The sequence below is a fragment of the Rhinoderma darwinii genome, chromosome 2, assembly GCF_050947455.1.
Source record: "Rhinoderma darwinii isolate aRhiDar2 chromosome 2, aRhiDar2.hap1, whole genome shotgun sequence".
NCBI lineage: Eukaryota > Metazoa > Chordata > Amphibia > Anura > Rhinodermatidae > Rhinoderma > Rhinoderma darwinii.
The window spans coordinates 113,953,645-113,978,436 of NC_134688.1; the positions used below are offsets into that span (position 1 = coordinate 113,953,645).

The 24,792-nt window shown below is 39.4% G+C and overlaps 1 protein-coding gene across 3 annotated transcripts in view; it reads left to right on the top strand.

The window, feature by feature from the left end:
• ITGA7 (integrin subunit alpha 7) overlaps window positions 1–24,792 on the top strand; it is a 169,981-nt gene that overhangs the window by 104,099 nt on the left and 41,090 nt on the right. The window contains exons 4-13 of one of the 3 annotated variants that reach the window (XM_075852163.1): window positions 1,668–1,923; window positions 4,299–4,430; window positions 4,907–5,026; window positions 9,615–9,822; window positions 11,757–11,950; window positions 13,537–13,625; window positions 16,554–16,681; window positions 17,510–17,605; window positions 19,826–19,887; window positions 23,986–24,155. In XM_075852163.1, coding sequence (XP_075708278.1) covers window positions 1,668–1,923; window positions 4,299–4,430; window positions 4,907–5,026; window positions 9,615–9,822; window positions 11,757–11,950; window positions 13,537–13,625; window positions 16,554–16,681; window positions 17,510–17,605; window positions 19,826–19,887; window positions 23,986–24,155 — 1,455 coding nt within the window. The remainder of the gene's footprint in view (window positions 1–1,667; window positions 1,924–4,298; window positions 4,431–4,906; window positions 5,027–9,614; window positions 9,823–11,756; window positions 11,951–13,536; window positions 13,626–16,553; window positions 16,682–17,509; window positions 17,606–19,825; window positions 19,888–23,985; window positions 24,156–24,792) is intronic. The other 2 variants (XM_075852161.1, XM_075852162.1) reach the window with 2 other exon arrangements.

The following is a 24,792-nucleotide window of genomic DNA, read 5'->3' on the forward strand; positions in this document are numbered from 1 at the left end:
GATAGGCGACGTGGTGGCTCTGTTCTGTCAGATTGCGTGATTTTACCGCTTCGTGGCTGAGATGATGTTACCCCTAGACCCTTCCATTTCACAATAATAGCCCTTAGGGCTCATGTACACATCCATCACCTTTTATATGGCCGCAAAACAAGGATCCGCAAAACACGGACCATACACAGATGGCTTCCATGTGCGGTGCATTTTTTTAAAGGACCATTGAAAAGAATGGGCGAGACTGATCCGCAAAAACAGAAAGGAATAGGATCTGTTCTATAATTTACGGAACGGACACGCAAGTCCACAAAAAAAACGGATGTGTGCATGGCTCCATAAAAATGAATGGCTCAGTGTGCTACCTGTTAAAAAAAATGGATAGCACACTGAAGAATTTCACTGCAGTGTGCATGAACTCTTACAGTTGACCGGCGCACAACTCAAAGATCGGAAGTTTCACAAACTGACTTGTAGCAAAGGTGGCATCCTATCACAGAGCCACGTTTAAAGTTAATGAGCTCTTCGTGTGACCCATATTAGTGCCAATGTTTGTCTATGGAGATTGTATGGATGTGTGCTTGATTTTATTTACTTCTGGCTATATAGTGTCTGTATATGTTTACATTCAAGGCTTTATTTTTAAGACTGCCTTATGCCCTTATACTTTACTCTACAAAGTGGAGCTGTGTCCTGCAAAAACAGTTTTTGAGTTCAGAGTGCTTGAATTTCTTATTCTGCTGAATATAATACAGGTGAAAAGTGTAAGTGGTCTAAAAGCCTGGAACTAAAATCTACTAAGGGCCAAAAAACTTTTCCAGTCTTCTTGCTCTATTAGCTGTCTCTGACAATCACATATATGCGTGTTTATTTCACAAGGGAATGTGTTCTACGGAGAAAAAATATATATTTTACTGTTTACTGTTGTACTGTTTTACTTGGTACCACTAATTGGTTTCTCAAGGTGTTAATCATTGTGTCAGAAGTGATGCTTTTCAGATCTCCTAATGGATGTTAGACCCCACACAGTGAATGGGAATGTGTAAAGTAATTGTTGGCCCCTTAAATGGCTCATTAAGAGGCTATTTAATGGGTGTAGTTGAATCTAACTTATTTATTTGGAAACCTTAGGCTCTGTTCACACTGGCATCAAGGCTTCTGTTTCTAATAGATCGATGATGGATCTGTAAGGTTTCCCTTATTTTTTAGGCTCTGTTCACATCTGCGCTATGGCTTCTATTCTTAATGAAAGCCATAGTGGTGTGCCGTCGCATGACAAATCCCAACAGCTCCCAACGGACTTTGGAGTTTATCGGTGCTTCCGTTGAGGTTTTTTGCCTATAAAAGCAATGGAAATATTTACAGAACCCCTGAATGGAATGCTGGGTTGAATAGCATAGCAGACTATTCTGAACATCAAAAGCACACTTGAAAGAATGGCACCTACGTGAAGCCATTAGATAGATCAAAAATCCCATTGAAATCAACAGAAATGATTATCTGTTTTTTTTGTAAAATAGGACGGAACAGCATAACATAGCCTTACAGATGTAATATATCTAGAAGCGTCTTTTCTGGTAGGAACATTCCTTTAACAACAGGTATACCCTATCCAGGTTAATACAGGGGGCATCACCACCCTTAGACCCTCACAATATTTATTTTTCTTTGACCAGACTTGTGCTCATCTCTACGAGTCCCGGCAAAGAGTGAATCAGCCCTCAGAAACAAGAGATGTGATTGGTCGCTGCTTTGTACTGAGCGAAGATCTGACTGTCAGCGACGATCTGGATGGAGGGGAATGGAAATTTTGCGAAGGTCGTCCGCAAGGACATGAGATGTTTGGGTTCTGCCAACAAGGAATGTCAGCTGCATTCACCTCAGACAGCCATTATATCATGTTTGGGGCACCTGGAACTTACAACTGGAAAGGTTTGTATGTCAGATTTATGAAGTAAATCACAGGGAAGTTCTCTTTATTGTAGAGTAAATGCCAAACTGGTTCCAAATACTTTGTCTCGCTTGATTGTTTTTGAACTTTTCACCTCTAGTAATAATGTTCTCTTAATAGCAATAACTGCATAGCCAACGACTTGTTACAGTATTTAGTCACTTTTATCTACATGGTGATTTAAAATTGGCCTGGCACTAAAGATACTTTGACTGTATTTTATAAACTTTTTCCTTTGTTGCTTAGCCTTCCTCGAGAGGACACAATGTATTTTCACTACTAGTTTAGTTAGGCTCGGTTTACATCTAGGTTTGGCCCTTCCGTCAATGGCTCCTTTCAGGTTTCAATCACTTTTAACAGCAAGAATAGCGCAGCATGCTGTGCTATTATTGCTGTCAAAATGACAGAAACCTCTACAGAACCCTGGCGGACCTCATTTAGTGTCAATGGGGTCAATAAGGAGCCGTTTGGATCCATCATATGCCGGATTAGGCACAGCGTTTTGACTTCTGCTATAATCGGAAGCCATAGCACAGATGTTAACAGAGCCTTAGGTTCCTTTTTTCAGTCCATTCATAATCAAGTTGTAGTGGGACATTTTTTCCTACATCAGATTACTTTTCCAAGAATGCAAATCACCACAGGAAGCCCCTGACAACATTTAGCCAGCAGGTAATGCTTGGAGATTTCAGGTCCGCATTCTGCAGATTTCTGAATGCACCTCTGTAATTCAATATGTAAACTGAAATGGTGCTCAAAGGTGGACGGACACAAGAAGAAGAGCAATCCCTCATGTACCCTTGTTTGAAATTCATAATACAATACAGTAGAGTCATTAATTTGCCCACGTTCTAATAATAATGAGATGATTCTCCTTATCCTATGCCACTATATACAGTAAGGCTACAGTCACATCAACGTGGCCAACCTCGGACGTGAAAAACGACAGTTTTTCACGTCCAAGGTGCACACGTGCGGGACGTGTTATCACGCATTCTCCATAGACTAGAGTCTATGGAGGGATGCGTAAAGCGCAAAAAAACTAGGACATGTTTTATACTTTCACGGAGCCTTCACACGCTCCGTTGAAAGAACGGTCATGTGAATGGCCCCATTGAAATAAATGAGTCCGTGTGACGGCTGTTGTTTTAACGGCCATCACACGGACATGATACACGCTCATCTGAATGACCCCCAAATCTGACAAGTGAGCTACAGTGAACAGGAAATATCGGCTTATCGTGAAAGCTCTAGTGGCCAGTTTGAAAACTGTAATATCACTATTTTGTTTTAAAAAAAACAAACCCCACCAAAAATTTAAGAAAAATGTGTATAATAAAAACCTGATTTAAACAATAAGTCAATATATTACAATACATTCCCTTTAAATAACCCCGTCTCCTCCCCAGCTTTTCTCATAAAATATAATATGATTTTAGGACTTGAAACCTCTCCTGACATATCTGTTATAGTAAATACTAATATCCCAACTTTTCTTAGAACTCCACATTGTGCTGTTCCTTTATTATTCCTCTTTCAATTTTATGAATAAATTGACAACCAGGTGTAACCAGTAGGTAGTGAGTCCCCACACAATTTGACTGACACTGTCCAAACTGCGCTCAGAGTCTCAGAGTCGCCCCTTTGACATGGGTAATGGTAACACCCAGTTGTCAATTTCTTCGTAAATTTCTAGAAGGAATAAAAGAGGAACGGCACAACCCAGAGTGTTATGAAAAGATGCTCCAGAATTGTCATATTTTGGGTTGTACATGTATTCACTAAAACAAACATGTCAGGAGGGCCGGCAGGTCTTGGCACAGTGATCTGAACTGGAGCCTAGTTTTTATAATAACTGATGAAGGTTAAGCAGGTCAGTAGTGCTGCCCACATCTCATCGTTACACTGCGGCCCCTCTAGTAAGCTTTAGTTATACATAATACAGTATAGTATAGTATTTAAAGGACTGGTATGGTGACAAATTTATGATATACAACATATTGTATCTGTCCTTTTTCTGCTGGATTAACATTATAAACAGAGCAGAAAAACTCAACTGTAGAATTCCCTCAACAAAAAATTATTGGTTCCACTTCATAATTTGTGTCTCGTTACCATAAATTCCTTGTTTTTCTCCAGGGTTCATTCTTTAGGATGACATATTGATTGAAATGAGGAAGAATGAAGACATTGAAAGTGTTTTATGTTATCCAGTGATTGTATTACGACTGATATTTTTGTTTGCGGCTCATTGTAAATGTAGAGGTGCGAGTGGCTTCACAGTATTTATTTTTTAACACATACAGATATAGTATCTCTGCTTTTACATCCATCTCTTGGTCACTTTACCTCCCAGGTGAGATGCGTGTGGAGCTCTTTAATCAAACCGTTCTGGAGCTTGGTACTTACGATGATGGGCCTTATGAAGTTGCTGGGGAAAACAGCCAGAAACCCGAATTGATCCCTCTACCATCCCACAGTTATCTTGGTATGGTTTCATGGCTGGCTGCTGAGAGAGTGAGAGAAAAAGAAGCAGCCCAAAAATAATGTCTTATTTTACCACTGGTCACACTACAGCTGGGTTTTCCTCCTAAGAAAAAAGATAATTACTACAGTGTTTCTATAGTTTATTAATAATTCCCAAATTTGAGTGAACAAGTACATGGTTGCAGCGTCCTCCATATAGGGAGCCACTTTTTGCAGCAGATCCCAACTCCGGCTAATAGAGGAGGTCTCAAGTAGACCTAATAATACATATGCAAGAGGTTGTCCTGAGACAACCCATTTAAAGCTACAGTGACCCTTCAATATAATTAATGTGGCCGCTTCCTCTCTCGTGTCTCCTCTCTCAGCATCCCCAGCCATGACACACTTGTGTATTAGCCCTTCTAACTTGTTTTCCCTTCTCTCTCTCTCTTCCACACCTCTGTCACACTTCCTGTGGGATTCATGGTCATGGCACAGGACTCTTGTTTGTCACAAACATTGATAGTTCAGACTCGGATCAGCTGGTGTATAGATCGCCGGAACCCAGGGAAGAGGGAGCCAGGCTGGGTCCTGATGTAGCTCTCAATAGCTATTTAGGTTTGTAACTTGCATACATGTGTGTGGGCCGGTTCAGCTCCTACCTCCTGCATGTTCCTGTCATCCATACCCTGTCTGCCTTTCCATCTGCTCTGGTGAATGGCATATCATATTTTATGTGCATGGTGTTGTGATGGTGTCTTAAGCGTGGTTTATCTTTTGATTCTTTTTTTTCCTGAACATCTTCTCCATTAGCGTAACTCTCCCCCTTTGGATTGTATAATCTTGCAGGTTGCCATCAGAATTATTCTGTGGACAAAGTGAACAAAAATAAACAATAACATTACATGAAGGAGACAATAGTTGTGCAGCTCCTTAATTTGTCCTTTAAGTTGGCACTAAGTTAGACATTCAATTTATTGGCATTTTTTGAAAAAAAAAATTTGAGAGCACATCTCTGTAACACAATGGTGCAAGTTCATTCCATAAAATAATTTTTGCTAAGTATCCCACTGATTGCTGGCCGAATGTATGAGGTAGACATCTCGCTTGTACCATTGTCATAATGCAGTAAACCTTAAGGTGCCCATACACATTAGACAATGTCCATGTTTTGTGGGGGAGTCAGGAGAAATATGCTTTAGAGACTGTAGCTATTTCTTCCGACACCCCCCCCCCATACATACGCTCTGGCTTATCATACATACAAACATGATCGGGCATGTTGAAATCCGACAGCCCGTTCTATGTCATATATCGGAGGAGAGTCGGGACACTGCCATACCGATTAGATGGTCAACCAGTCCCAATGAAATTTTGGCGAGTTCGGCCCACATTCATCTAATATGTATACCTTTAGAGTGAATATATGTCGAAAGTCCAAGATATTGAAATGGTATTGATTTTTCTGATTCCATCTTCCGCTCATCCCATATGCAAGCTACTGCCTTTGTTTATGCTTATGTGATCTATCTTATATCTACATCTTTTCTATAATCAATACAGCAATCTTGGCCAACCAAATATCCTGGCTGCTCTTTATGCCTGCATCAGAATTAAAGCAATATTCATCTTTATGAGAATCACTATGCTGTGGTAGTCAATGATACTCAAACTGTATCACTTTTATTGTAAAACAATAATGCTGCAAATAATTCTACTGAAAATGATCTACTGTATTTGCGTTACTTTAACATGATACATTTTGGGCATATCAATTTATTACGACATGTGGAAAATATTCAGTAGTAATGTGTATGATTATTGGTGTCCTAGTACTACTCTATTTCCATTTCTAATTTGAGTATCATGGACTACTCATGTAAAAGCTATATATTTCCTCCTTGGTGATAGGCTTTTCTGCTCTATGCTATATGCTAACTCAGCTCCATGATGCTACTGTTTCTATAATGCTCCCGCTAGCTTGCTTTGGCCTAAACAATAACTGCACACATGGTATGATAAGCATCATCCACCTTTATAGGAAATATTTTGGATATCTAATTTTTAGGATTTGTTCATGGAGTGCATTTACAATTAATAGCACATAAATCAACTACATCATAATAAGGCATGATGTAAGACATATATAGACAGATAAAAAAATAGAAATGGCAATGTTTTTCTCCCTATAAGAAATCACTGTAAGCAAGTCTGTAAAGCTGGCTATTTATAAACTGTAAGATAAAAGTCAGCCAAACCCATCCATTTCGGTGGGATCGGCAGACAATCACATGTCAGGGGAAGGAGGGATCGGGCATGTTGAGATCCTATGTTTCAGCGGGAGATAAGCCCCTGCCAGAGGTGTCTGACAGCTGCTTATTCCGCTCTCCCCACTGAAATAAACCTGCATGCTCAGCCGAGTTGGTGAATTAGCTCTCGGCCGAATGAGGGTTTGGACGACATCTTTAGCATGTGTATGGCCAGCTTTTGAATGCAGTTGATATTTTAAACAAAATTGGTTATTCTTTTTATAAGTGTAACAGTGATGGAAAGTAGAGATGAGCAAATCAGAGTTTTGGTTGAGACAACATATTGTAAATATTGGTAAAATACTTAGAAGTAATATCCTGGTAATTTAGCATGATACATAGTAAGCTATCATGAAAATGACATTCATGGGTGTATTTTTTTTTTTGTTTTTGTTTGGTTGGGATACAATTTTTGTGTACTAAAGGTTGTGACAGTTAATTTTTGGGTTTACATTCCTAGATTTGATGCTTTTTCTGAAATTCTTACTTTATTTATATATATAGTTCCCAATACATGACTTATATTATTCCTTACCATTTACCTTTCATGTTTTTTTAAGTTCAAAATGTTTCCAGATACCATGTTTTAGATCATAGTAATGCACCGTAGTTAGGAATCTGTAATAAAAATGTTGTTAGGGTGTGTTCACACAGAGGAAATTTGTGGCGGATTCTGCCGCAAAATTCTGCCTTCCATTTATTTCAATGGGTGTCGGACACTTCTTTTTCCTGAAGTTGTTTTTTTTCAGCTAGCGGAAAAAAAGTAGCGTCCTGCTCGATCTTCAGGTGGACTTCGCCCAAACCTCCCATTGAAGTGAATAGGAGTGAGGAATCTTCCTGCCGACGGCAGGAATAGTTCCACGATTGATTTTGCGGCGGGACCCGCCATGCAAAATCCGCCATGTGAAAAGGGTTAGAGTTTTATTGTTATGTACTGAAGCAAGTGTTACATCCCTTAAATGTTTTAATAGTACTTAGTTTATCTGGAGATTGGACCTAGACATAGAGCATGGTCTCCACATTTTTATTTACTAGAGGTCCTCTGTATTTGTGATCATGGTTAGGGGCAGGTTGAGAGGTTGATGGTTTGGTCCAGAATGGCATTTAGGGTAGAGGGCTCATTTACTATCATTAGCTCCACTTTTTTACTGTAAGAAGTGACCCATCTTCTCCTCTTTATCACAAAACAGGGACTTCTAGTAAGTAAACATTGGAGATTGGATCTCTATTTCCGGCTATAATGCTCTAACTATTGCACACCAGGGTTTCTCAAGGAGAGTAATTATGGTTTTCCATGAGAAACACGTGGTATTGCACACAGAAATTTTTGGGAAAATCTCTATGTAATGAGACCAATTCTCACCTTTTCTTATAGATGATGTCCACCATGTATGCCCTGCTGGTGAAATATGAGAGGAACTCAGAGCATTAGGGTCCCAACAATTTTGTTGACTAATAGACATCTAGCTTGAAACCCTAAAAAATTGGATTCTTGCTTTGGGCAATGTTTCAACCTTATATATTGCCTACCTAAATATCTAATTCCTAAGTAATTCTGAAAACATTTATGACAGGACTAGGAATATGCATTGCAGGACGTATTTGGGGGCTGTATAAATTTCTCTAAATGTGATATAAGGGCATATTTTAGAAAAATAAAAGACTGGTTCAATGTATCTTTTGACTTTAATTAATCTTTTTAATTAGGTAAATTAAACAACACATAAAACGAATAATAATAATGATAAAAATAAATATGCTCCCATTTTCAAACCTCATTTTGCACATTTCCTAATAAGCAAATCTGTACTAAAAAGGTGGATGAAGTCATTTATAACCTCATGTAGACCATTTCTAACTTAGTGTCTCAGCTTAACTAGTTTTGGTTATATGCAACTCACTAGGTCTTATATGACTTTTATATACATAGGATGAGGTGATACAACCAAAACTATTGAACTCTAGCGCTGGCCCATTGTTACAGGCCGGTCTAACACATGCGTTGTAGTCAGTGAGCCAGACTGTAAGGGAGCTGATCCAAGGCTAATAAACATCCAGAGTCCTGTGCTGATCACTCACACATTTCATGTTAGCCCTACTAACTATGGGTAGCACCACAAATAGGATTACGTATGGGATATGTATAATTCCTATTCAGTGTACACCTGGGTTTTTCAGTACATATTCGTACCCCATAGATAACCCTAGACAGTTAGTGTTTGTCAAGGTTTTACTATATTGTAGATAGCATGTATACAGTTTCATGTTTTATATAAATATAGAATCAGCATTTAACATCACATTTATATTCCATATAAAGAACTTTGAAATCATTAAAAAAAGGTTATGTTATCAGACAAGTCTGGAAAACTATGGTGTACATTGATGTTTTTATTCCTCTATTCCAGAAGAGTGTAGAAAACATTGAGGCTTATTTAACAAGGCAGTGTCATTTATGTCACTATAAATTTTAATGCTTTGTAGGACTACTGCAATTGCTATTTCATTTTGTTTTTGTCCAATTTTATGAAATTTGATAATCGTTATGGTTACAACATGAACCCCTAATGTCTTGAAATTCCTTTTTTCTATTTGCTGTTCAGTAACACATAGAAATGACATGTTGTGCACGCAGTGACCTGTACTCAGCCTTATTAAATGTCCCAAATAATTCCAATATGTGTAAGTCTATTAAAAAAAAACACATAGGAAAAACTATAATGTTCCTTAATGTAGGCCTTAATAACTTTTATCTGTACCTTGGCTTCTTGGTTTTATGGGTGTCCTCTAGATCCGTAACCCTCAACATGTTTCATTTCTCTAACATCTCCTCCTATGTGTGATGCATCCATATGTATATTAATTGTTCATACTGACTCTTGACCTGCATTCTCCAGGTTTCTCAATGGACTCGGGGTGGGGGGTGACAGGGCGGAACAAGCTGAGCTTTGTAAGCGGAGCCCCCCGGGCCAATCACACAGGTGCTGTGGTTATTCTGCGCCGGGATGGGGGAAGCCAACTTGTTCCAGAACTAACTCTATGGGGAGAGACTCTGGCTTCATCCTTTGGGTACTCTGTAGCAATGGTGGATGTCAACAATGATAGGTAAGTCACTAAAACTTGATGTGTTATGTTAGAATTTCATTGCATGGTGTTTAGCGCATTACCCAGCTGTATAGCTCATGCACTATAAGGACCTGTTTCAGAACTGTTTTCCATCATGTATCCCTTATTTTCTTTTGTTTTAGGTGATGATTTTAGATTTGGCTAAATATTTCTATCCATTGTCAGGAACCAATTCATCTATTTGGATGAATATTCTTGGCTAGTCTCCAGAAAGCATATCGTCTACATTCAGAGGCATAGCTCCTGGAACCCAACACAAAATCTGTACCAATGCCCCCACCTACCATGTACCGTTTATAGTACTGGTGTCTTGTTTTGTGGCAGAGGAACCTTTGGGCACCCAGGGGGTGCTGCCTCTGAATTCCTATAGCTACGCCCCTGTCTACATTGCTTTTTTCGTTTTCTTTTTTTGTGGCCTTGTGACATTAGTATGTTTCTATAATTAATAATTCATTGATATATTCCATAAAGTTTATATGGAAGAAATAGTGGAGATAAAACCTATGGCCTTATTCAGTTTCCCCAGCATACCAGTCAGTTTAGTCATATTCAGGCCTTTTCATAAAGATGAAGAGGTTGTGGGGCTTTCCAAAGAGTTGGGGCCCTTTTGTTAAATTTTTTCAGTGAATTGCAAGCCTAATATATTCTCGGCAGGGTTGTCTTTCTGTTGGCAGTGCAAATTTTAGCAACTCTAGGATTTCACCATCTTAGATCAAGATCTGTCTGCGCTCTAAGGTGCTTTTCACACCATTTTTTGAAACTATATATATATATATATATATATATATATATATATATATATTTACACACATATATATATATATATATATATATATATATATATATATGTATATATATATATATATATATATATATATATATATGGTTCAAATAGATAGGATAAACACAGCACTCAAGGCAAACTGAACATCAGGCCACGTGCACGTTACCAGTAGAAGGATGAATCAACTCCTTGGAATGAGATAACAGGAACAGAGGACAAGTAACAGCACCAGGACTTCAGTGTTGGGGAGATGTTGGTTTATTTACCACCAGGTGGAAAGAATGAGTAACGTTTCGGTTCACACCTGAACCTTTCTCAAGCTTGATATATAACAAGCTATGATATATAACAAGCACCAGTAACAGCACCAGGACTTCAGTGTTGGGGAGATGTTGGTTTATTCACCACCAGGTGGAAAGAATGAGCAACGTTTCGGTTCACACCTGAACCTTTCTCAAGCTTGAGAAAGGTTCAGGTGTGAACCGAAACGTTACTCATTCTTTCCACCTGGTGGTAAATAAACCAACATCTCCCCAACACTGAAGTCCTGGTGCTGTTACTTGTCCTCTGTTCCTGTTATCTCATTCCAAGGAGTTGATTCATCCTTCTACTGGTAACGTATATATATATATATACGTATATATATGTATGTATGTATGTATGTATGTATGTGTATATATATATATATATATATATATATATTCTTTTTTTTATTTTTTTCCTTAAGGTCAAAATAAGAGAATACCCTGAAACCAGTGTGAAATCAGTGTGCAAAACAAATAACCTTAAAACATATACACTGTAAATTGTAAAAGTAGTAATGTCAAGTCACAAAAAGAGATTTTGCATTGCACTTTCTGATGTTTAGTAAATGTGTATGTATGTCTAAGTTAGTCTATTTCCATATATATTAATAGCATATGTGTTGCATATCTTATGTTATCTTCTTGATAATATGTATTTATAAGACTCTTTGTAGCTGTTAATATACATGTATGGTGTATGATTCTTTTTTTTATCTTAATGTATTTATAATCTCATTTGTTTCCCATTACATTGTCATTTTCATTATTTGGATTGCTACTACGTTTTTTCAGTGTTATTATTATTCCTTATATACCCAATTTAGTTGGACAGATTTATTGGTGGGAGCCCCTAATTTTTTCTCACGCAAGGAGGAGATTGGTGGAGCTGTTTATGTGTACATGAATAAAGGTGGAAAACTGGACAGCACTCCCACTATTCGGCTGAATGGAACAGATGAATCCATGTTCGGATTAACCATAGAGAGCTTGGGAGACATTAACCAGGATGGATATAAAGGTCTGGATAAATGCAATATACTAACAATTTAGCTTGTACTCATTCATTTAGAACAATCACAAGTTTCAAGATGAAGGTTTCTAAACAAATGTACTGTATGATATGTTAAAGCGCAGGTAGGAAGATTTAATTTACTACTACAAGATTTAATCTTCTACAAATCCTAGCATCTGGCAATTTCTGGTTGGAGCATTATGCTGGGGCAAATAGTTCAAGATCAACTAGTATTAGAAAGATGAATTTCCAAAGGGTTGTCTTCTTTGGACATTCCCTTTCTTATGCCCTTGTAGGATATATGGCGGTAATTAGAGATCTGCTGATATGACCCCTCTATCATTTAGAGAAAGGAGCTGCCGCAAAATTATGGAAGACCACTGGCATCTATGCATTAGATACTCTCCATACTTTTAGGAAAAGTGATCACCCAGAGATAACAGCTGATCTTAGAGGGTTCAAACACAGGAATCAATAAACCCCACTAGTTGATAGGACTTGCTCAAGGCAGTTGAATGATGATATGAATACTAGTTGATATTTTTGGCTATCATTCTGGACTGAATTAAGATCTGTTCATACCTGTAAATTTATCCTCTCCATTTCTGCTTTTTTGAGAAAAAGAAATGCAGATATGAACATAAAAACATGTCCAGTGGATTTTAAAGGGATTCTGTTTTAGTAAAAAAATATATAATCAAGTGCATTGTGGCGATCCTGTCATTCGGCATGTCTTTTTTATTTTTGTAACAGTGAAATCAATGGGACAATAGATGTGAAGCATAACTATTTTTTTCATAATAGACATGTTTTTATTAGGTTATTTCTCTGTAGTTTGTGTGCTTTACTGTTTGCTGAAGAATCTGCAGGGCAACATCAAAAGATGTAAAATGTCCTATAGCCCAAAACATTATTATTGAGTTTCTCAGAGTGCTCGAGAGCAATTCTAATAATAACACTAGTTCGGGGAATTGATAGTAAAGCAATTCCCAGGCTAATCTACTCTTTTAGATGCACCCAATGAATATGAGTGGTGCTATTTCTGGAAAAAATACCTTTTTTTAATCGCATACAACCCCTTTAAAGAGATATTGACAAATAATAGTGAGTTGCATGGATTGTCCGGTGTTATTAGTTGAAGCAGGTTTCACATACTCCCTGACAGGATTACATAGATCAGGGTCTAAGAGTGGAGCAGCACGGCTGTGCATATTCAAGACGTGGAAGAGGAACAAGTGCAATATGAACGTATTATGGCTACTATTACTTATGGGGACGCTGGGGCATTTGAAAGAGGGACTTGTAAAAAAAATGGCATCGTTATTCACCATGCAACAAAGCTCTGGTCCATATTTTACCTTTAATTGTATACTAGCGACACAAATTTAATCAAATTACTTAATGCCGTTTATTTCAGTTTTTGTGTGTTGATTGGTTTTCTGGGGTCCAATACATTTGTTGGTTGATCACCCCATATAAAACTACACTAGAAGTAGATCACATGCCAAAAGTGTAGCCACCTCTGCCAATAAAACTGATCATGAATGTGTGTTTATATTTAGTGTATTCTAACACAATTTATGTTGTCACAGACATTGCAGTAGGAGCCCCATTTGACGGAAGTGGGAAGGTCTTTATATACCATGGAAGCAAAACAGGATTAGTGACTAAACCAGCACAGGTAACGTAATAATGATGAGAAATGTTAATGTAAGAGTTCCTTATTATAATTTATTATCTGTATAGAAAACGAATTAAAGAGGTTACGGCACTTTAGTATGGCCTATCCTTACTATCCACTCACCAGCCCCCACACTGACTGAACGCGTGCACTGAAATTGTTGCATAAGTCGTTTATTTGAAAAAACAACAAAAACAAATAAAAATTCAGCATATGAAAGTGCTGCAGAAAAATAAGTCTGAGGAGGCCCACTTGAAGGGGGTTGGGGTCTTCTATATGGTGCTACTATCAATACCTCGGTTGCTGCTTTATTCTTGTTTCCCATCGGCGTATTTTGGCTCTATGCAGGAGTTGTACTGTATATCGCTGCATATCAGCACCCAAGATCAGCTCTCACAAATCAAATCAGAGAACATTGCTTCCTTCATTTTATTTTCTGTATTTTCCAAATAAATGACTAATACTGTTCCAAATAAATTTATATTATTATGAGAAGAGCTATATTTTAAGAAATCTTCTGTAGATGTACTTGTAAAATATATTTCAATTTATTTATATTGTATTTATGTATATGTATGTATTGTGTGTGTGTATATATACAGTGAAGGAAATAAGTATTTGATCCCTTGCTGATTTTGTAAGTTTGCCCACTGTCAAAGTCTAGAATTTTTAGGCTAAGTTAATTTTACCAGTGAGAGATAGATTATATTTAAAAAAAAACTGAAAATCACATTGTCAAAATTCTATATATTTATTTGCATTGTGCACAGAGAAATAAGTATTTGATCCCCTACCAACCATTAAGAGTTCAGCCTCCTCCAGACCAGTTACACGCTCCAAATCAACTTGGTGCCTGCATTAAAGACAGCTCTTACATGGTCACCTGTATAAGAGACTCCTGTCCACAGACTCAATTAATCAGTCTGACTCTAACCTCTACAACATGGGCAAGACCAAAGAGCTTTCTAAGGATGTCAGGGACAAGATCATAGACCTGCACAAGGCTGGAATGGGCTACAAAACCATAAGTAAGACGCTGGGTGAGAGGGAGACAACTGTTGGTGCAATAGTAAGAAAATGGAAGACATACAAAATGACTGTCAATCGACATCGATCTGGGGCTCCATGCAAAATCTCACCTCGTGGGGTATCCTTCATCCTGAGGAAGGTGAGAGCTCAGCCGAAAACTACACGGGGGGAACTTGTTAATGATCTCAAGGCAGCTGGGACCACAGTCACCAAGAAAACCATTGGTAACACATTACGCCGTAATGGATTAAAATCCTGCAGTGCCCGCAAGGTCCCCCTGCTCAAGAAGGCACATGTACAGGCCCGTCTGAAGTTTGCAAATGAACATCTGGATGATTCTGAGAGTGATTGGGAGAAGGTGATGTGGTCAGATGAGACTAAAATTGAGCTCTTTGGCATTAACTCAACTCGCCGTGTTTGGAGGAAGAGAAATGCTGCCTATGACCCAAAGAACACCGTCCCCACTGTCAAGCATGGAGGTGGAAACATTATGTTTTGGGGGTGTTTCTCTGCTAAGGGCACAGGACTACTTCACTGCATCAATGGGAGAATGGATGGAGCCATGTACCGTCAAATCCTGAGTGACAACCTCCTTCCATCCACCAGGACATTAAAAATGGCTCGTGGCTGGGTCTTCCAGCACGACAATTACCCGAAACATACAGCCAAGGAAACAAAGGAGTGGCTCAAAAAGAAGCACATTAAGGTCATGGAGTGGCCTAGCCAGTCTCCAGACCTTAATCCCATCGAAAACTTATGGTGGGAGCTGAAGATCCGAGTTGCCAAGCGATAGCCTCGAAATCTTAATGATTTACAGATGATCTGCAAAGAGGAGTGGGCCAAAATTCCATCTAACATGTGTGCAAACCTCATCATCAACTACTAAAAACGTCTGACTGCTGTGCTTGCCAACAAGGGTTTTGCCACCAAGTATTAAGTCTTGTTTGCCAAAGGGATCAAATACTTATTTCCCTGTGCACAATGCAAATAAATATATATAATTTTGACAATGTGATTTTCTGTTTTTTTTTTTTATATAATCTATCTCTCACTGGTAAAATTAACCTAGCCTAAAAATTCTAGACTGTTCATGTCTTTGACAGTGGGCAAACTTACAAAATCAGCAAGGGATCAAATACTTATTTCCTTCACTGTATATATATATATATATATATATATATATATATATACACAAAAAATGTCAACCGCACAGTCTAGGTCTCATAAAAATGAGGGTGCAAGCCCACCAGGGATACGGCCATAGTCTCCCAAGGTATATATTTTTCAAAAAACAGGCAGCACTCAAAAAGTTGTACCAAAATTAGAAAAGGTGCTTTATTCCATCAGTCCAATACAGCAACATTTCAGCTCTTCAATAGAGCCTTTTTCAAGCTTGAGAGCTTGAAAAAGGCTCTATTGAAGATCTGAAACGTTGCTGTATTGGACTTATGGAATAAAGCACCTTATCTAATTTTGCTACAACTTTTTGAGTGCTGCCTGTTTTTTGAAATATATATATATATATATATATATATATATATATATATATATATATATATATATATATATATATGTATATATATATATATATATATGTATATAAATATATATATATACACGTCTTTGTATTTCTGTAAAACTCAAAGTACTTTGTCTGTTACATTATTGTTTTGTTTCAGTTTTTTTTAAGGATAGCAATTAAAGCTTGTGTTAACTATATGAGATGTTATGAGAGATATTAGGTTGAGGTATGCTTTGTAGGCAGAATTGTTATTACCTCAAGTGCTAAATATTGTTAACCATTTCCAGTTAACCATTACACTCTGAATGTTGATGTTTTGTCTACATTTTTCATATTGTTTCCACTTTTCCTTTGACATGTTAACTCTGCCTTTGAAGGTCTTGGATGGAGTTAGTGTTGGTGTAAGTACTTTTGGCTACTCATTGTCTGGGGGTCTAGACATTGATGAAAACTCATATCCGGACCTTCTTGTAGGATCTTTAGCTGACACTGTGGTCCTCTACAGGTGAGATACCCTCAGACTTCTAAGCTATTCCAATGCTATGTTGGTCATACTCTTTGTCAGTTTAGATTGGGTAGCTGGCTAGTATATATGTTTTTTCGAACAGCCACCAAGCCTGGTAGTGACCTTTTCACAGAAGGAGATTATTACTATGTTTAAGAGAAACTTTAAAACTCTGTTTTCACAAATTATGACATTTGGATTATGTGGAAAGAATAGGAGCGGATCTTGAAGAGTAGGATCAGGATAAAGAGGGTTGTTGTTTGTGAATGAATTATTGGGCAAATAAATCATAGCTCTTACTTCAATCCCTGTTACAGGGGGCTTTTACACTAGTAAAGAATTACTGATATTTATCCAATTTTTGATCTGTGAGTGGTTACTAAGGTTCATCTCCATCAAACTGTCTAAAGTCTCTAGCTTCATTTCCTGCTGTTGCTTCCTAAGGCAAATTATTTAGAGGGAAAAGGAGTGCTGAGGCATATGTAACATAGGTCTACGTACATACCAACCATCTTATCTTATTTTAGACAAACAACATTCCAACATTCCAACTTCAGCAAAAAGACACAACAAAGTTCTGGATACGGGTTGTGCACTTGTTATCCTAACTACTAGATCCAACTGTAACCAGATGCCTCTTGGTATTCCCTCTAGTGGCAAACCACAAAGAATACCAATTGGATCTATGGTATTGATAAATCTGGCCCCTTGTGTGTAAACCCAGCCTAGATCATCTGTGTTCTTTTTTTGTGTTTGCCTTTCTGGTATCCAGATTCTTGAAATCACCCTTTGTTTTCTAAAATATTTATGTTTCTTTAACTGTCCCAGGTCACGTACTGTTATCCGTGTCCATAAAGATGTAACCATAACTCCACAAAATATTGATATTGAACAGCAAAGCTGCAAGCATGGACCTGGGGTCTGGTGAGTGAAGGGTTGGGGTACGTTCAGGACACATTGTTCAGTCAAGAGCTATATCACCTGAACCCGGCATAAACATGCATGTTCAGAATGGCCAAGTCTGCATGTTTACTGCCATAGGGAGGGGGGGATTAGACACTGCCAAACTCCTCTGGCAGGACTTATCTCCTGGGTGAACAAAGACTCCAACATGGCCGATCTTTTTTCCACCTGATGTCAATCATCAGGGGCCTATCGGACTGCCCTCACATACAATAGATTTTTCCATACAGCCACCCCCTGTAAATTCTGCCATACAGCGCCCCTGTAGATAGTGCCATACAGCCCCTCCAGTAGATAGTGCCATATAGCCCCCCAGTAGATAGTGCCACACAGCCCCCTGTAGATAGTGCCCCCCACCTCCCCCTTGTAGATAGTGCCATATGGCCCCACACCTTCCCATTGTAGACAGTGCCCCTCATCTATCCCTTGTAGATGCTGCCATCCATCTTCCTCTTGTAGATAGTACCATACAGCCCCCAAACTCCCCCTTGTAGACAGTGCCCCCCACATCCCATTTGTAGATAGTGCTCTACAGGCACCCACCTCCCCCTTGTAGACAGTGCCCCCCATCTCCCCCTTGTAGAAACTTCCCTCCACCTTCCCCTTGGTAGATAGTGCCATACAGCAACCAACCACCCCCTTGTAGAAAGTGCCCCCACTTATCCTTGTAGATAGTGCCATACAGCCCTCACCACCCACTTGTAGACAGTGCCCCCCTCCCCCTTGTAGACAGTGCCATACAGCCCTCCACCTCCCCCTTGTAGACAGTGCCTCCCAAACAAATAAAACAAAAAATTCTACTCACCTAGGCCCCGTACCCGCGACAAATGGAGCTGCTCCATAACGCAGACGCGATCCTTGAGTAGGCCTGCGTGATCTGGTAATGTCATTATGCCGGCCTGCGCAGGCAACCTTTCCCTGCGCCTGATAGGCTGCAGGCCGAATGGCCTGTAGCCTAGTAAATGGCAGAGCAGGGAGATACCTCCCTGCAATGTTATAGTGTTCAACATTGAATGTGGCGTCCCTACCACTCCAGCAGGCATAGTGGCTGCTAGCGACGCCACTGGGCTTGGGGGGCCCAACGGGTGGCATGGGCCCCGTCATGCTGTGGGCACCATAGTAGCCGATATGGCCCGTAGCAGTCGCTATGGCTGCTACAGTGACAGTTAAGCCACTGTAAAAGGGGTATGTCCCTACACAGTCTGAGACTTAGGACACTGATTGGACAGTGTCAGACTGGGGACTCACCATCAACTGGTAACACCCAGTTGTTAATTTATTCATACATTTGTAGAAGGAATTCTCGCGGGGAGGCAGGAACTCCTAGCATCATAGATAACTATGATGCTGGGAGTATGACTCCCTGAGCTGTGTTCGGTCTGGGAAATGCAGCCGACATACAGTCCGTATCTAATGGACTGAACACGGTCATGTGAATGAGGCCTAACATTGTTAAAGTTTATTTATTCATTTTTTTTTTTTTAAATGCACTGTTTCACTTCTGCAGCTTGTATTTGTCGCAGTACATAGAAGCTGCAAAAAGCCATTCTGAACCAATACCGTCAGTGAGCTGCACTGATGGGTTGGCTGACAGTTCCTCCTGCATGCTCCTGAGCGATTTTCTAAGCTCAGTTCTAAACAAGCCTGTGGATCCACAGGAGCCGCTGCCAGTCAAGCCGTCAGTGCAGCTCATTGACGAATTTGACTCAGGGCGGCTTTCTGCAGTTTTCTATAAAGTAAAGTGAATTTTTTGTTTTTACTTTTTAAGATACAGCTTCTATGTTTATACAGAAGAAGTTGTATCTTGTGCTCAAATCAGCGGGACTGGCGGCTTCGGTGACTGCCGGTCAGTTCATGACTTAGATGTGATCGATAACAGGTGCGTGTCAGAGGCATGCAAGACCCACTGTCACCGAAGCCGTCAGTCCCTCTGACCTGACAGATTTGCGTTTGAGCGCAAGATACAGCTTCTATGTATCCAGGATACATAAAAGCTGTATCTCAAAAACGAAAACATTTTTTTAATTAAAAATCAATTAAAAAGTTGTCTAAAATCCTCTAATACGTTGTTTTATATATAAAAAAAATGTGCTCAAAGGTTTACATAGTCTTTAATATATGCTTTTAATTTTTTACTGTTATGTCATAAACAATGTCAATTGCCTTTCTGTGTCATTTCAGTGTGGAGTTTAGGGTATGCTTCAGCTACAGTGCCTTTCCAACAACCTACAATCCCAAAATCAGTAAGTAAAAACCTAGAATTAAATTAAACTGGCTTCATTTTGGCTTTGACTTGGAGGAATACATATAACTTTATCTTATCTTGAATTAGCTTTTGTGAAAGTAAGGGTATGTTCATACGGCTTATTTTCGGCCGTTTTTCGGGACGTAAAACGTCTGAAAAATTGGAAGCAGAACGCCTCCAAACATCTGCCCATTGATTTCAATGGGAAAAACGGCGTTCTCTTCCAACGGGGCGTTTTTTTACGCGGTCGTTTTGAAAAACGAGCGTGTTAAAAAACGCCCATGAAAAAGAAGTGCAAGTCACTTCTTGAGCCATTTTTGGAACCGTTTTCATTGACTCTATAGAAAAACAGCTCCAAAAACAACCATAAAAAACGCAGTGAAAAACGCTAGTTTGATTAAAAAACGGCTGCAAATCAGGAACTGTTTACCCTTGAAAACAGCTCTGTATTTTCAGAAGTTTTTTGTTAAGCGTGTGAACATAGCCTAAGGGTCCTATTACACGTCCCGTCCTGGGCTGTGTAAATGAGCGATGATCAACGAGACAGCTCGTTAATCGGCGCTCATTTGCTCCTTTCACAAGGAGCTATGTATGGGGACGAGCGCTCGTTACTATGATCGCTCGTCCTCATATATTTCTATCATGTCGGCAGCACGTCTCCCTGTTTAAACGATAAAATAAGCCGATGAACGAGCGTTTGTTTGTTCATCGGCTGATAGTTGCCCTGTTACCCTGTTTCTGTGAACGCTCGTTTGCCAGATAATTGGCCCGTGTTAAAGGGCCTTAAAGAGGCTCTGTCACCAGATTTTGCAACCCCTATCTGCTATTGCAGCAGATAGGCGCTGCAATGTAGATTACAGTAACGTTTTTATTTTTAAAAAACGAGCATTTTTGGCCAAGTTATGACCATTTTCGTATTTATGCAAATGAGGCTTGCAAAAGTACAACTGGGCGTGTTGAAAAGTAAAAGTACAACTGGGCGTGTATTATGTGCGTACATCGGGGCGTGTTTACTACTTTTACTAGCTGGGCGTTCTGACGAGAAGTATCATCCACTTCTCTTCAGAACGCCCAGCTTCTGGCAGTGCAGATCTGTGACGTCACTCACAGGTCCTGTCGGCACCAGAGGCTACAGTTGATTCTGCAGCAGCATCAGCATTTGCAGGTAAGTAGCTACATCGACTTACCTGCAAACGCCGATGCTGCTGCAGAATCATCTGTAGCCTCTGGTGCCGATGTGTCCTCGCTCGTCTGACACGATGCAGGACCTGTGAGTGACGACACAGCGTGATCTCTTGAGAACACGGCTGTGTCTGCACTGCCAGAAGCTGGGCGTTCTGAAGAGAAGTGGATGATACTTCTCATCAGAACGCCCAGCTAGTAAAAGTAGTAAACACGCCCCGATGTACGCACATAATACACGCCCACTTGGACTTTTACTTTTCAACACGCCCAGTTGTACTTTTGCAAGCCTCATTTGCATAAATACGAAAATGGTCATAACTTGGCCAAAAATGCTCGTTTTTTAAAAATAAAAACGTTACTGTAATCTACATTGCAGCGCCTATCTGCTGCAATAGCAGATAGGGGTTGCAAAATCTGGTGACAGAGCCTCTTTAAATTGTCTCTCTGCCCAACTAATAAAACTGTTCTTGTACTCATGGGATAGCAGTCTGTGCTCCAGAGTTGATAATAACACCTATAATACCTTTTGGGCATAAGTATTAGCGCAAGACATAATCCAAACAATAGTAAACCTATTTATGTCTCAAACACACAATTTGTGCAACAAAATAGTTCGACATGTATTTGTCCAAAAATATATACTTTATTATTCCATAATTATGGATACCCGCCAGAACCCACACAAATATACATACACAATTAAATCATACTTAAAATGGTAGCTCTAAGACCATCAGCAAAGTGCCAGCATAGCCATAAAGGTATAGTAATTATATAATATGCAACAGGTTAACAAGGAGATACTAATAAAGTATATAATATGTCTCTGTCCCAATTCCCTCTAACACAATCCACAGTCTTATACAGTGATATACTGATGGTGATATATACAAACATTGGTCAGGGACATGGTATGATCTCAATTATCTGTAGCTGGCATGATGGCTGTCAGTGGTCTCAGGAAAAAACAACACGACGCGCGTTTCACACCCTTCGTCAGGAGAGGGAGTAGTGTAATGGAAGTAGGTTTAAATATAAAGTCCTGTGTGTCGGTGACCAATGGCGCATAGCGGTTCACAAAGCCGGCCCACGTGTGCCTTCCACGTCATGAGCGTCAGTGCAGTGGGAGGAAGTCTACAACGTGTGCATTTCCACCCAAACTCTGACTACTTCCGACACATGTTGATCGGTCAGTCAAGCGCATGCGCACCTCACCGGTAAATGTCAAAATAGTTTTAACACAGGTACGAGAAGTACCGAATCTTATAATTGTTTTTTATATTTTAAAGTGATCTCAAGAATTCCCGACAGCCATTAGTCCAAATACAGCAGAATTACATCAGAACCACTTAATAACATACTTACATTCAAGCTCTAAACCTCATACATTAATTAAATGTGTGGGTATCATTAATTTCGGAGAATTTAGGAAATATAGGCTAAATAAGTGCCCTAAATATATAACTGTGTACATACATCATTATTCATATATATATACGCTCCCATGTAGAGAACCATATGGAGAGAAAAAAAACACCACTGTACCGCACCAGTGTCGGAATCCCTCCACCCGGACCCTCCAAACAACCCACACATGCATGATCAGTTCTATAAATCAATTGCATACATCAGTACTAAGACCACGTAGGCAGTAAAGATGCTCCAAATATATAATAGTGTACACACATCCCTATGCAGAAAAAAGCAGAGGATTGGAGCAGCACTGTGAACAAATGCCTGATTAGGCTGGTGCAAAGCTTCAAAAATAAAGGAGTGACCGCTCCTTATGTGTTAGATATCCAAAAAAGAGAACGTGAAGCAGCACTCAAATAAAGTGAATTTATTTCATCCAACATGGAACCACAACGTTTCACCTCCTCTATGAAGGCATTTCAAAGTCTGGATATCTAACACATCCCTATACATATATATGCGCCCGTGTAGAGGAAAATATGGGGAAGACCACCACCACTGCCCCACACCGGTGGTGGAAGTTCTCCATCTGGTCCCCCAAGTATCACACACAATCCACTGCATAAATCCGTCATATCGAACCACTGCATAAATTTGAACACACACACAAATAAGTATGAGTGGGGTCGAGGAGCGTGCGGGGAAGACCACCACCCCCGCCCCGCATGGATGGTGGGAATCCCCCGCACAAACCCCGACCAACAAATATCAAATAATTATATTTCAAGGCGAAGTATACATAGGGACTAATATAAAAAAAATCCCCATAGGCTGATAAGTAGTGATATAGTGTAAAGTGACCTATACACAAAGTGAAAAACATATGTGCCATTTTTCTTTAAAAATTGTTTAGAAATATGCAGAATGTGAGAACACCCACACTCTCCATAAAAGTGATGATAAATTAACCACATACATGCCCGTCAATTGTGCCCCAACTCTGTGCTCCAGAGTTGTTCTTCTCAACAGAGACAGTCAGTAACAACTATAATCGGCCATTTGTGAGGCCATGTACTCTCTTTGGTCACTTGGTCAACCACCTCATAAACAGAGAACTACACAAAGGAACCTTCCTCTTCTTTCCATGTCTGTCAGCCATGTGTATGTTATACCTCACACATTTACTCTTACTTGGATTAGTGTGCAAGTAGGAGGCACTCCTAAATTGGGTAATAGCAATGGAGCATCCTGTTAAAGTTTATATTCATTTTTTATTGAAGCTCACACCTTGGGATTAAGCAGCATGTGACTCTTAAAAAATAATAATAATAATAATAATTGTGATTTAATAGTGAACCCTAAGGTACATCTGTATATGTCTCCCTCGGCTTTAATGTATTAAGACTGCATTAAAATTGTTGAGTTTCTTGGACTAAACAACTTTATTTTAAGTTCCTTATTATGTGTTGTCATTGGAAATGTCTTTTTTGAACTTTAGTTCTCAAGTGTGTATTTGAAGCTGAGACAGACAGAAGACAACAAGGCAAGGCCAGTCGAGTATATTTTGTACAACGTAAACCCAGTGATCCAGAATACCAGTCCAGCAGCACAGTGGAGCTTCACAAGCAATCCTCCAGCCGCTGCACTACTGCTGTATTCCAACTACAGGTGACTGGACTCAGAACCACAAGGCTTATAGGATCATAACAATATCAGTTTAAAATCATGTTTTGTCACATAGGAGAACAGAAATATTATAATGGGACATCACAAAGATGTTATATAAAAATTACGCAAAATAACGTAATCATTTTAGACAAGGCTATTTTACTATACAAACGAATGAATAGTTTACTTTAATATAGATCTTTTTAGTATGTGTAGTCCATAGCTTAAAATCACTATACAGAATGGCATATCACTTTTAGGAGATGGGCCCTGGTAAAGGTTTAGAAATGGATGCCTCTAGGCTGGTGGAAATTAGAGTATGGACGATGTTTTAGAGAGTCCAATGATACACATCAGATATTCTGGTTAACAGTGGCCAGTCATAGAGGCAGAATACGCAATGGAAAGTGGCCCCAGCATTGACCTGCTGACAACAGTCATACTGTTTACCTGCAGCCACCACTAGGTCACTAAGCTCACTGAGTTCAGTAGTCGCTGTATAAATCCATATACACTGAGCTGCCCCGGTGGTGGCTTCAGATGCAGAGTTTTATCATTTATAGTGTGAAGGGAAGCAGTGGATGTGAAGGGAGCTCTATTTATGAAAAAACGGAGCTCCAACACATTTAAATGTGTA